This window comes from Hylaeus volcanicus, chromosome 2 (assembly GCF_026283585.1).
Source record: "Hylaeus volcanicus isolate JK05 chromosome 2, UHH_iyHylVolc1.0_haploid, whole genome shotgun sequence".
In the NCBI taxonomy this organism is placed as follows: Eukaryota; Metazoa; Arthropoda; class Insecta; order Hymenoptera; family Colletidae; genus Hylaeus; species Hylaeus volcanicus.
Window position 1 is genome coordinate 29,502,308 of NC_071977.1, and position 13,805 is coordinate 29,516,112.

The window sequence follows — 13,805 nt, forward strand, 5'->3', positions numbered from 1 at the left end:
CCGATTAGAGATCTCGCGCGGTGCTCCGCGAATTTAGCGCTCTGTACGAGCTCGAATCGCCGGAAAATCAGAGACAAGCGACGTTTCCTGCCCCGAGGCATCGGTGTTTGTTGAATTCCAGTGAAGACACTAGGGGGTTGAGCCACGACACGTCCCGACATCGTGTCGAGAGGTAAGGAAAAAAGAAGAGAAGAAGCAACGATCGAGGAGAAGTGTGCCAAAGTCATCGGTGGTAGGAGTCCCTGGATAGCTCTCGGCGATAATCGTACTCTGGAGGGAGACTGAGATCGAGAACGCGCGATCCTTGGAGAGGAACGAAGAGCGAGCGAAAGCATCGAAGAGGAAAGACGGGTACAGTCGTACGCGAAGAAGAGGAAGAGAGGGAGTTATGGTTGGACGAAGAGGGAAACATCGCGCGTGAGATGAAAAGAGGAAAGGATTGGAAGTCGGAGGGGGTGTGCGCGTGCGCGAGAGAGAGAGGGAAGGTGGAGAACGGAGCCAGATAGGAGACGGGCGTCGCAACGCAAAGAGCAGAAGGAGGAAGAGAGAAGGAGGCGGAGGAGGAGATGGCGATGGAGCAGGGAGAGCGATAGAGGGGTAGAGAGTGAAAGAGACGGGCGAGCGACGAGACGGGGGCGTGCTTGATGGCCGCCTAGACCGCTCGGATCGGTTGGGATCGGTCGCGCCCGGGGCGTGAGCCAGCCAGAAGCACAAGGCAGAAGTAGACGCGAGCGTTGCGGAACAGAGACAGAAGGAGCGAGGGAGCGAAAAGAGTACGGTCCGTGGAGGGCTGCGTTCACCAGGCAGTTACTCCGGAACCGTTGCCTTGACGACACGCGTTCACGCATGCGCGTACGCGATACCGGGGGCACCAAATCGCGTCACGAGCACCAGTTGCATTCGCCACCCTTGCCTCTACCACTACTACCACCTTTTCTCCACCTCCGCCACCGTCCGTCGAACCACCACCACCGCTTGCCGTCACCTTCGTCGCCGCCGTCGTCGTCGCCACCACCATTGCTACTGCTACCACCACCACCGTCACCATCGCCACCACCACCGCCGTTGCTGGTTCTCCATCGGTACTTTCCAGCGTATCTACTCCCCCGATACCATTCGCCTCCCCCGCGACTCCTACTGCTCTTCGCTATTTCGCGCGTTCTCTTCTTCCCGCGTCGTTGCTCTTTCACATTCGTCCTCGCAGTCGCCCCGACGAAGAGAGACCGACGACGCGTCGTCACCACCGAGAAACGTTCCTCGTCCTCGACGATCGGCATCCATGCGCGTTTCTAATTCGTCGTCTTCGCTGTGCTTCCCTCGAGATCGTTTCGATTTCAAAGCCACCCTTCGATTCTCGAAGATCGTTCGGCCCGAGCCTCGACTCCTCTCCTCCTTCGACTCCACCTCCACCGCCACCTCCGTCTCCTCCCCCTGCTCTTTGTCCTCCCTCTTCCAACTCGCCGCGTTCTCCACCTCTTCCTCTTCCTCGTTTCGCGTATCGCGACCAAGAGTGTCCGGTTGTCATGCGTCGACGGTGCTCGCGATAAGGCGCGACCGTATCGGAGTTGTCGCCGATTCGCCGCGATCGACCTGTCTCTCGATCGTTTCGTGTCTTTTCGTCCCGGCGAGTTGCGCGGTCAGTGATTTTCGAGACTGTAAGTGCGACGATCCAGACGTTAATAATAATCGTTTATCGTCCTTTGTTCGTCGACTTTTACGTTGTGCGAGGTCGTACATCGTTCGGTTAGCCGTGTGTTCCTTGGGATACTCGAACGTCCAAGTGTCGCCGACGAAAGGATAGAAGAGCTTCGAACAGCGGAAACCTCGGATCGCGAGCGATCTCGTCGACGGAGCAACGCCGAGGATTCGATACGGAACGCTCGCCGTCGGCGAAGTCGTCGGATCGCGGATAACGTTCCATGTCTGGCTGTCGTAGCGAATCCTGCCGCTGTACCCTGGCGTCGCATCGACAGCGGCAGGTCAACCGCGTCATCTTTCTGCTCGAACGTTTCCCAAAAGCATGAGAATCAACGCGAACAAGGAGGATCGATCTACCGAGCTGGTCCTGGAGAACAGGACAAAGCGCCGCGAAGGTTACCGCGAGGTATAAGAAGCACCCGGAATGAAGCCGCGAGTTTCTTAATTACGCGAGAAGGATCAGTTACGCCGGAAACATGGAATTCGGTTGGAGCATGCGAAACGACGGCTGGTTGTCTTCGATGTGCACGAATAAAACAGAGATACAGCCATCGTCTTCCGTTCGTGCTAGTTGAGAGAAGAAGAAAGAAGCAGGGTGCGATGATATCCGCGTACGAGTACTAAGAAACCGTGTACGCGCGTGTCGTTCTCTTCGAAACGAGTGGAAGATCGCGAAAGATGGTCTCGGACTTGGTCGCCGGCAAAAGTCGTCCGTTTTGTTGGTTTGCCCTTCGAATCGGCCGAACAGAATCTCGCGGTATCCCGTCGCGCTAAATATCGACGACGAACCGAAACCCGCCGCGGAGCATGATCCCCCAGGAAGAACGGCGAACGAGCGCATTTATTTCGTCCCACCTCAGGATTTCGGAATCGAGGAATTGGAACGGACACCCAAAGAGCGATCCCCGTGTCGTAGCATTCGAGAATCGGTGACGAGAGTACAGAGATCGCGATCATCGAATTTCAACGATTCAGCGAGAGTTCGTTTGCGAGACCTCGATTTAGGAAGAAGCTTACGTAGAATTGTCGCGGACGAATGACTTGCAGCGACGACGTAGTCGAAGACATCCGGTCTGAGACGGGATAAGTGCCGATCCTCGAGGGGTCGACGCGAAAAGAAAGAAAGGACGAAAAGAGAGAAGAGGTCGATAATAGAAAATCTAGGGGGGGGCGAAGGGTGCATCGGCGTTGCCGATCGGCGAAATCGGTCGTCCCGTATTTCGAGTGACAGGTACACGAAGGGGGTGTCGGTCGCAGATTGGATGGTTCCGCGGGGGTTAACCCTTGGGAGGTCGATTTGGGAGCAGCCAGAGCCGGAGCAGCAACGTTTCTACGACTCTCCGCCACCACGGATGGACGTGAGCGTGTGCTGCTTGCCCGCCAGTGCCGGCTCGGGGGCCCAGCACCCTCATCCAGTAAGTTTGCCTTCCGGCGGACAGCCGACGATTCAGCCACCCTATCAGTATGCCGATCAGATAGTGCCGGATCGGGGTCAGCCCGACGGATTGCCGGTACTTGGTTGTACGGGCCAGGACAACTGGCAGCAGATCTCATCCGCGTCCAGCGTCGCCGGGGCTGTCACCGCCACTACCACCACCTACATCGATTACTCTTGGCTGCAGATGCAGGTGAGCATCATTATCGCTTATACTTTTTAACGAGTCGTAGGTATCTTGACTCATTCCGCTAAAGATAGGAAGAGCGTCCGAGGAGACTCGGAGATCATTCGTTCCGCGATTACGTTACGGTAGAGTCGTATTCCGCAAGAGGGGGTGTAACGTGTAAAGGTCGATTCAGACTATACGACACGGACCGTCACGTTCCGGCAACGACACGTACCGGCACCGACGCGACGAAACATCGAAACACGCGTTTTAATGGAACCATTCGCATTATTCCCGTTGGCGGAACGTTCGGGTCGGTGTCTGTTAAGTGCGAATAGTTCCATTAAAACGCGTGTTTTAATTTAAAACGTGACGTATAGTCCGAGTCGACCTTAAGTATGTATCGCGAGAAGATCAGCATATTTATAAACAACGCTTGCAAAAAACCGCCGTACCCTGTGGGTTGACTCGATATCGTCTCACGAATCCACGGAATATCGTTTAAATTCCGTGACATTGATTCCACCGTTGAAACTGCTATTAATCTAGTCTTCGTTTCGCTCGATTCGAACGTTGCCCGTCGTAACAAAAGGATTACCGTCCGTTAGATTGCGGTTACGCGGTCGCCGCCGATTTCACGCGCATTTACGACAGTTCGCGAAGACTAGAAAAAAAAAAAACTATTGGGAATACGATTTATCCCGTCCATTATTCATAATATTAGCTCGTCGATGCAAAGTTCCGAATACATCTGCTTCTCTTCTCTTCGTGTTTCTCGTTCGCGCGACATAGTTCATGAATTATTTACCAGAAGCTAGCTTCGATTCGGTCATTTTTAAGATACGCGTGCGTTTCCAACGTCGCACAGGTGTTTAATATTTATTATTTTACGCTCGGTACACGTATCGAACGGTCGGCGTAATCCAGCTCGCGGTCTAATTAATTCGAAGCTAAGCTCTCGGTGTGCGATACGTTTTTAAGGAGAAACGGTGAAACGGTATATCAAAACCGCGAGTGCCTTTTGTCGTTTACCGCGTACCGTGGATGAATCATCGTATCGGCGACCGCGACGAGTGTAATGGTTTGTCGGCGAAAAGGAAACTGCTATTCTCGTAAAAACGACATGTATCGCGTAGCCCTGGACCAATCGACGATTAACCGTTCAAGTGCACACCCTTTCCAGGCTCGAGAAAGTTCACCGCTTGCGCCATTTGTACTAGGTTGTCCCAAAAGTTTCTTTCGTTTTATTAATAACCGATACATTCACGATATTTCATGTTTTACTCCGTTACTGTTGTAACACTAACATCTAAGAAACTAGGTTGTCTGTTTACACAAACACTGCCACGTAAAATAACGCGAACGCGAGTCACGAAAGAAACTTTTGGGACAACGTAATACCTGCGCTCCAAATCTCGATTGATTCGATCAATTACGACATGAAATATCGTGGCAACTATTTGAAAAAACATGGTAAAGTTCCAGACCGGAATACCCCGTCGTGACTTTCCACGAACGTTCCACGATCCTCGGAAGAGTACGCGCGTGTTTACAGATCGGTCACGCGGACTACGACTGCGAGATAGCGTATCGATTCTTGGGAAGCGTTAGATCGTAAAATAATAGAGCAAAGTAATAATGCTCATTACTATTATCTCGGTCCGAACGGCTGTTCTCCCCTTCTAGACGCAGCGGCGTTTCCACATAAAGCCGCGTTGTTGACAGGGCAAATATCCTTTGATACGCCGTCCGTCTGGGACACGCGTCGCACGCCTTTCCACCTTTATCGAGGAACTTGGACGACGCGCACGCGTGCGCCGCTGTCTATCCGCCTGGCTGTCTCGGACCCTGCGTCCGCTTCCTCGCTCTGCCCACGTTTCCGTGGGATATCGTCTGCGTGGCTTTCTATCAAATTGGACGTTTCTCGTTGGCAGGGATCTTCGGTACCCTCCGTTTATATTTAGAAACGCTTCGTTGTTACGTTGCGAGCGCGTGCTATACGCGACGATGATTTAGAAACTTATCGATCGCATGAAATAATAGGTCCGTTCGAAGACGACGGTTAGGGACCTAGCTCGTTCGAGCTAGTTATCGTCGCTGCACGGTTTCTCATCTCCGATGCGCGGAACTTTCTCGGGGATGCGCGATGCGTCGCTTTTAACGCGACAACGATCTTCGGAACAGAAAAAGTTTGAACGGTCGTGGAATAAGAATGAACGGCGAATCTCGAATATCGCTGAAAGATTTTTGCCGGATAGCGTCACGTAAAGCTCGTTTGGGTAACATTGAGACGCGAGATGAATATTTATCGCGGATTTCGTGGCTAAATATAATAAGCCGGTAACTGGTGGTCGCGCGATTCATTTTTCACCGCTCTTCTTCTCCCAGCGAGGCTAATCGAAATTCGAAAGCTTCGTTTCTTTTCTCGATCTTATCGATATGGAACGATGTTCGAGTTGGTTTTCGCGGGACGACTTTCGAGCCCGAGTCACCCGTCGCTTCTTCCGTGATCACGACCATGGATATCGCCGGTTGTAATAGAAAACCAGTTTTTCGATACCGTTACCGATACCAACTTTTGGAAGCGAAGCTTGCGCGGATAGCGTCTTAAGATTCTACGAGGACAGACAAGAGGGTCCGACTCGCGATCGTTTCCAAGATCGCCGATCTTGCGGTTCTGAAGTTGTTTAGTTCTCTGAGAGAGCTACCTTCGCCGTTCGACACTATCTTTTATTTGCTCCGATATGGAATTTTTTCGGGTTAAAGTGTTAAGCCGATCGCGCACGGCGCAACTTTTGCGTCGTGTTTGGAAAAGTGTCGTCCGAATAATATTATTTACTTAACGTACAAATATCGGGTTGTCCGGAAAGTTCATGGCTATTTTAAAGAAAAGTTCAAAGAATTGAAATGATTTGAAAGAATTTGAATTTTGATGTATATTTATTGAATTATATATGTACCATTTTGTTCCACAATCTTTCCACCTGTTCAGGAATGTACATATGTTATTTGTTTTCAGCCATTCGGATATATTCAGACTTGTACCGCCTACTAAAAATCGGCATGGACTTTCCAGACAGCCCGATATATCACACCGTGTATTAAACAAAAGGCTGAGCTCTGTCTCAACAAATTATCGTTCCCCTGTTTTTGTTATTTATATCCAGTTAATTTTCACCAGTTTTTCTTCGCTTATATCTTTCATCCATAATTAAATAAATATTGTTCTTCCCAGTTTTCACAATCAAATAAAATAAAGATTAATAGTATCGAGTGAGGCCGATCGCACACGGCGCAACCGATTTGAAATTAGTTTCGCAAACTGTTTGCGCTCTTTGTTTTACCTAGATCCACGGTCGCACGCAACTACATAGTTTCAGAGTGGTTTGAAACCGATCAGTTGCGGCCGTGTGCGATCGGGCTTAAACAAAGAGCGCAAACGGTTCGCAACATTAATTTCAAATCGGTTGCGCCGTGTGCGATCGGCCTTACGTTTCCGGATAAACGAATCGAAAATATTTTTCTCGATCGTCGTTCTGTATTCGACGATACCGCAAAGATTATGACATCGACGACGCGGAGCGATCACTGTGTTGCGAAGAGATAGTCGCGATCGGTCGCGTTTTGCAGAGAATGGTACTAGATCACTAATTACCCGTTACCTGGACGCAATCTAAACGCATTGTGACGCGCGTAAGATAATAAGCGGACGGAAATCCACGATTATCGTGACCAGGCAGAAAGGGCATCCCGACGACCACCGGACGAACCATTTCCACGGTTCACCGCCCTTCGTTTCAGTTCTGCGTATGATTACCGTTCCACCGATTATTTCGCTCGACGTTCGGACGCAGAGCAAACGCAATTAACATTAGACTCGGAGATCGACTCGTCGAGCTAAAATACGATGACGATCTTGTTTGCTCGGAGGGAAACTCTCTCACGCGTTTAACGTTACCGGATCGTTCGATTATTACCCGCTCGTATTTTCTTGCGCGCGTGGTCTAGGGTGCTCCTTTTTTCTAAGCACCGATCGATCGCGAACGAGGCGAAACTTTCATCGGGAAAACGCCGACTTTCGACGGAAGTAAGAGAGAGAATTTCGTCCATTTCCTTGGTAGACGATACGAAAATTCGTTTACCGAAGATCCGACTGCGTATTACTCGCGAATCCAGACCTCGCGTCGCGCAGCTCGCAGTGAGTCACGACGAATCGCGAATCGGTGGGTGGGTGTGCAGTTATTCGCGTTGCATGATTTTCACGCATTGGACGCGCACATGGTCCTGTTCCGCGATCGAGTCTCGACAAACGCGCGCAACCAAAGAAACGTGCTCTTCTTTGTAAAGTTCGACGAGTTCGACGAGATAGAACAACGATCGCGAGATTAATTTTTCGATGCTCGTTTCGCTGGGATTCGGGCGTTTGCCCGGTCAACCCCGTTTCGGTGTCGTTACGTTTAGTGGGACTGTGCACCGAACCAATGTTACGGACAATTTACTCGCGAAATTAGTTACAAAACGCTCGACCTATCTACCCATCAGCCACTTCCTCTTCCTTCACGTTAAATAGATGGACGGCCATTAAATGCCGAGAGTGGAGGAAGAGTTATTGTTCACGGATTGCCATAATAGATTCGAACGCGCGTACCACGGCTCGCACGATGCGCATGGGTTAGGTTCGTGCGCGTTAGCTTTGCTCGTTTGCGCGACGCGCACGTTTCGAACGATCGACGGACTATCGATCGAATCGCGTGAAATCCGCGACAGAACTTCGGTCGTCGATCGTGTCGATACATCGATCATTTATTGGAAAATTTTGGATACCGTTTTTCTTGGCTCTTTCGTTGCAATTTCTTTGGAATCTTTCGTCTCTTTTCTTTTTATCAAAAGCATATAAAACATTGAATTTTCAAGATTTTTTAAAAATCTTAGTTTCGGCGATAGCCATTCATCTAAAGATTATACGAGCGATAAATCTCGTAATCCATATTATATTTTTGCTTAAAAAAATTCAAAGTTCCAGTTAAAGGCTGAATAAATATATAGTAAAAATTACGAAAGCTCTGTGTTTCTTCATTTCGCTATAAAAAATTCCGAAAAGAAACCTTAAAAAAACAGCCGTCACACGGGATGACCCCCTTAACGTGCGACGAGTAAAAAAGGTTTTGAAAATGCCGGTTTACGTATCGTTTTGGTTAGGAGTCACGGGTCACGATCCCCAGGAAACAGATATGATGCGCGTCGCGAAGCGTGAAAAGCCTGAACGCACCCAACGATTACGTTCGAATATACGCGCGCATATTTGCGCGTAAAGGGTATATCCGTAACGCTTGGGAACAACCGGGAGAAAAATGCTGAACGTTAAGGTACCCGTAATTGGGGAGACGAATTAAACGGTGCGCGCATCGAGTAAACATACTTTGCCGCAATGGCGCGAAACTATTTATAACGGGAGTGCGTTTAAACGCGGATCAGCGACGGACATGCGACACGTAATCTTGGAAATGGATAGTATCGTTATCAGAAAACTAATCTCGCTACTTACGCTACAATGTACAACGAGCTTGAAGAGTCCAACGATACAGATAACGAAGGCATCGACGCGAAGACATTCTCTCTATAGTAATTGCAATTGCAAACTAGAGATTTTTATCGCTTTTTATCTATAAGAGGTTCCATTTCAAATAGTAATTCTTCTAACTTCAGAGATTAACCGCGACCGAGGTAGAACGATGTATCTCGTTCCTGTCGCGTGCAATATTTTTCAAAATTTCGTTACTCGAGGCTTGTTAGCGATCTTTGGGAAACATTTACTTAATCCGATGGTTTTACGTCTATTATAATCTCTGGATTTAACTCTTCCTGCTTCAACTCTTCCTCTAATTTACAAGTGGAGACCGTTTTTACAGATTTCAGGGAAGCATTCGATACGATGGATTATTCTATTTTGTTATCTAAATCGTATGCTATAGGACGCAAAGGAGACTCGCTATCGCGGTTTGAAAGTTATTTGACAGATGTTACACGAATCGTTCGCATTTAAAAATCTTGCCCGTCTCCGATAAGAGTTCTTCTCTGGTATTCCACAAGGTCTTTACCTAGGACCGTATCGTTCCAATACTTTCGTAAACGTCCTCGCTCCTAGCAAGTTTCTTCTACACGGGGACACTAAATTCCGACGAGTCTCATAAATCGCAATCCTCCTTTTAATCGGTAACGTACCGCGAGTAAAAGGAAATTCGATTTTTCTAAACGCCGTCGCGCACGAGGCTGCTTGATTAAATGTGAGAAAGTAATCTTTATTTTGCTCACACAGTTGCCTATCTTTAACTATCTAAATAAGTAAATAAAGTTAAAGTCTCTCGTCTGAGGAGCATCGATTCAACATTCTTCCATGTACGCGCGCCTGTCGGCATTTACGCGAGTTTAAAGTCGTCGAGTAACGATCCGTGAATTAACGATCTTCACGGTGATCGGGGTTAACGCGCGTTACCAGCGATTCAACGTAAATTGATTTTTTGTACGGTTTCGCGAGTGTTATAGTTCCTCCGGACTGGAGCCTTTCTGTTCCGACACTTTGTACGCGTTTTTGCTCGTTTCGTACTGCCTGGTCCAGGAAGCGAGTTGGACACGGTCGGAGAAAGACGCTTCGAAGGTTTAGGACCAACGCACACGGGCGCAATATCGATTTGAAATTAGTGTTGCAAACCGTTTGCGCTCTTTGATCGTTCGCATACGGGCGCAACTGATCAGTTTCAAACCACTCTGAAGCTAGTCGCATGCGATCGTGGATCTAGGTAAAACAAAGATGGTGGAGTAGGTAAAACAAAGGGCGCAAACGGTTGGAACACTAATTTCAAATCGGTTGCGCCCGTGTGCGTTCGGCCTCTGTTTTACCTAGATCCACGGTCGCGTGCAACTAGTATCAGAGTTTGTTTGAAACCATGAAGACTGTATAAGGAGTCCCAACTGTGTAGTGTAGAAGTGTTATCAAAATCCCGAGCTTGAAGTTATGAATATTTCTATCACTCAAAGTAAGTAAGCACCGACTACGATATATATATGTCATATGTGTATACATTATCATATATATATATTATCATTACGTACACATATGACATATATATATATATATCGTAGTCTGTGCGCACTTGCGCCGCGAGTGAACGAAATATTCCTAACTTCAAGCACGGGATTTTGATAACAGTTTTCTAGAAACTTTCTTAGGGAGTCTTCGCGTCATCTCCTTATACAGTCTTCATGTTCGAAACTGATCAGTCGCGCCCTTGTGTGAACGGCCTTAGAGCAACGGAGGAGATCCGACTTGAATCTCTCGATTTTTAATTCGTGTCTACCGGTCTCTTTAAATCTGGCCACAGCCGTGGCTCGAAGGTTCGTCGAAGCGGCGATTTTTGGAAAAGGAGTACCCCTTTACCGGGGTAGACGCGAGCCAAGTTCGCATGGATTTGTTAAATCGCGGCAAGTCGATCGATAGGAAGGCCGGAGGAAGGCGGCGGCGATTTCCGCGTAGGAAACGCGTTCCAGTCGAGAGGACCGAGGGGCCAAAAGGTCGATCGGGTAGACGCTGGCAGGCTGGCTGCTCGGAGCGTACTCGCCTCGCTGGGAGCGATATTAAACGCGGCGAATCGGCTAGTTTTCTTCGGAGAGAAGTTACGAGAGGATAAAGACGCTCTGCAGTTGCCGGCCACCGTCGACCACGTGGAAAAGGAATATAAACTCCGGACACCGTTACTCGTTCGACATACGCGCTCTTGCCATTCAGACTTTAGAAGCTGCGCGAAGCGATTCCTGCCCGTCGTTCGTCGATACTCATCGACGCAAATTGGAAAATATGATTATCCTTTCGTCGGCGATTAACGCGAACCGGAGGTAAGAGCGTGTCGATCCAACAGCGATTTTCGTTTAGGTGCTTCAGGCCGAACGTACACGGGCGCAACCGATTTGAAATTAGCGTTGCAAACCGTTTGCGCTCTTTGTTTTACCTACTCCGCTATCTTTATTTTACCTACAGTGTGTGAAATTTACTTATATATATAATACTTTTGTGTGAAATTGTGGTTTCTTAAATTCTTTTCTTATAATCAATAATATTACATATATACATAATAATATACATATCCTTAGAAATCTCTAGAATAGACATAGTATATCCAAACAACGATTACTACTTTATATAATTTGCGAAATTAACAAGAATATACGAAAAATTGCGTAGAGCAATGGAACGTTCCAACGAGATATCTCAGCTACGGTAACGAATACATTTTGATCATTTAAATAATTTGGTTTACTCGGTTGTCCGATGGGAACTCGGCCAGCGAGGAGGGGACGAAAAGGTAGAGGTGGTACGTAGGGTAGAGAGTTTGAAAAAGAGCAACGTAAAAAGAACCGACAATGCTTTCCGACTAATGAGACTCTGTCGCTCGGGCAGGAAATTACTCGGGCTGGTTTATTGTGTACTGACCTCCATCCGAGCGTCCAGGTGTAGGTATAATCTGCGAATACCTTAATACACTGCGAAAACCGGTCATAAATTACCAACTCGTCTGGGAACAATGAATTAAACGCGAATTACTTTCGTTACTTTGCACATATGAACTAACGATCGCGCGACGTTCAATCGCCTTCAATTTCCCGTGCCTGATTAAACGCTCCTTCGGGCCGTCGTCTCTCCCAGGAATTAATTTCGTCGTTCGTTGAATTTCTTTTCCATTTTTGCGACGTCGATCAGACATTGACGAGATCAAGGTCGCGATCGTTATCGAGGAATAATTGATTGTAAACAAACGAATTGAAAGGAGGGGGAGGAAACGGAGGAGTCGAGTCTAAAAAATGAGGCAACGGGCGGCGCGGGAGGGAGAGGGGGGAAATAAAGGTGTCGCATGTAAGCGCGAGGCCTCGAAGACCTCATAGGAGGCAACCTCGTGGCATCGCATACTTAATGTCCGCGAAGAAGCGCTTTGTAGCCAGCACGGAAGTCTCGGCTGTACAACACATTAGCATTACGAGCTAACACCGAGGACGGATTGTAAAGCATCGGTGTATCTGCTGTAATAACTGTGAAGCGACTTTGCGCTTTTCATACCAATGAGATGGATTTTAATGCTTCGATTCTCGAGCGTGTCTCTCGGCACCTCGTTGACTGCGAAAAATTGACCTCTCGGTTCTTCGGACCGTCCGAAAGCCACGAAGACCTGCGCATAGTTCGCCGCGCTTCGCGTTCGGTCCTCGATCGGAATCTCGTTTTCCGTGAGGCGCTTCCTCGGAACGTCGCGGACAACGTTGACTCGCGATCGTCCGACGATAGATTTCGTTGACCCGACTCGTACGCGACGTCCAGGAAGTCGAGCGCAGACGTCGCGTAACATCGCGGACGGTTAATTGATGTTAGCGGGAGAGGGGGTTGTCGAGATGCGGAGAAAGAGAATAAAATAGACGGAGGAGATGCGAATCGTTTTCGGTTGGGCGGAGGCTAGTTGGTTATCCGTTTCTCTTGCGCTCTTCTGCGAGGTACCGTTATGCTTGCGGCGCCCCGGGCCTCGGAGGTCCCTTCTTTCCTCCTTTCCGTCGTTCCTTCTCGAGTCGACTCTCGACTCTCTTTTCCTTGCCTTGGCTCGCCTTCCTTAGCGTATCTTCTCCCCTTCTCTCCTCGAGATGGCCTGGCCTGCCCTACCCTGCCGTGCCATGCCCTATCTGCCTACCTAGCTGGCCGCGGAACACGGAAACGAGCCTCCGGATGGTCGATCGTCCCGTGGACCTACCGACGACGTTCTTCTCTTCGTCCGTTGCACGACGTTCGTTCTAATTACGTCGACCACCGTCCCGCCGTGGACATCGTAATCGTCCCGGTTGTCGTCGTCCCGTCGAGCCTTTCCAAGGGCCGATCCTCGCGATCGAACCACGATCCGAACAGCCTGTAGCATTTTGACTGCGAGTACCAAGTCACGTGTAGCCCTAGGCTGTTCGGGTGTAAACAAAGTATACACGACGCGTGTTTGGGCGATAGCCAGTATTCCGAAGGTTTCAGACGTCGTTCGAAAGAATTTCAAGTAAAGGAAAATTATACGAAATCGAGTATCGAGTCGATAGGTGATTTCGTTACGAAACTCGAGGCTCCCCGGGAGGTGGATTTAATTCTTCAGGAATCCTCCACAAAGGACAATGCAGGAGAGAAAGTAATGCCAAGATCTTACACGCTGGAGAGTTGAATGCTCGCGAGCACAGCATTATCGATAACATAAAGCCTAGCATAACATCGAGAAGTATTTAACCCCATTTTCTCGCATCGATCGACCTTCGAGTCAAAATTACAAAGGAACTCACGATCGATCGCTTAACGAGTCGGCCATCGACGAGGGGGAGGACTTCCGCGATTGATCCACGCACGCGGCTCTATTCGATCGCTCGCAGATTCGAAAATCCCGAGTTACGTCCAATCCGGGAATGTCGCCTTGTTTACGTTTCATTCCCACGAATCAAAGT

General features: G+C 48.8%; 1 protein-coding gene across 2 annotated transcripts in view; it reads left to right on the top strand.

The window, feature by feature from the left end:
* The first annotated feature begins 826 nt into the window (after nucleotides 1-826).
* Nucleotides 827-13,805, top strand: part of LOC128885233 (Krueppel-like factor 8) — a 66,108-nt gene continuing 53,129 nt past the window's right edge. For both annotated transcript variants that reach the window (XM_054139168.1, XM_054139169.1), the window contains exon 1: nucleotides 827-3,326. In XM_054139168.1, coding sequence (XP_053995143.1) covers nucleotides 2,961-3,326 — 366 coding nt within the window. In that variant the 5' untranslated portion in view covers nucleotides 827-2,960. The remainder of the gene's footprint in view (nucleotides 3,327-13,805) is intronic.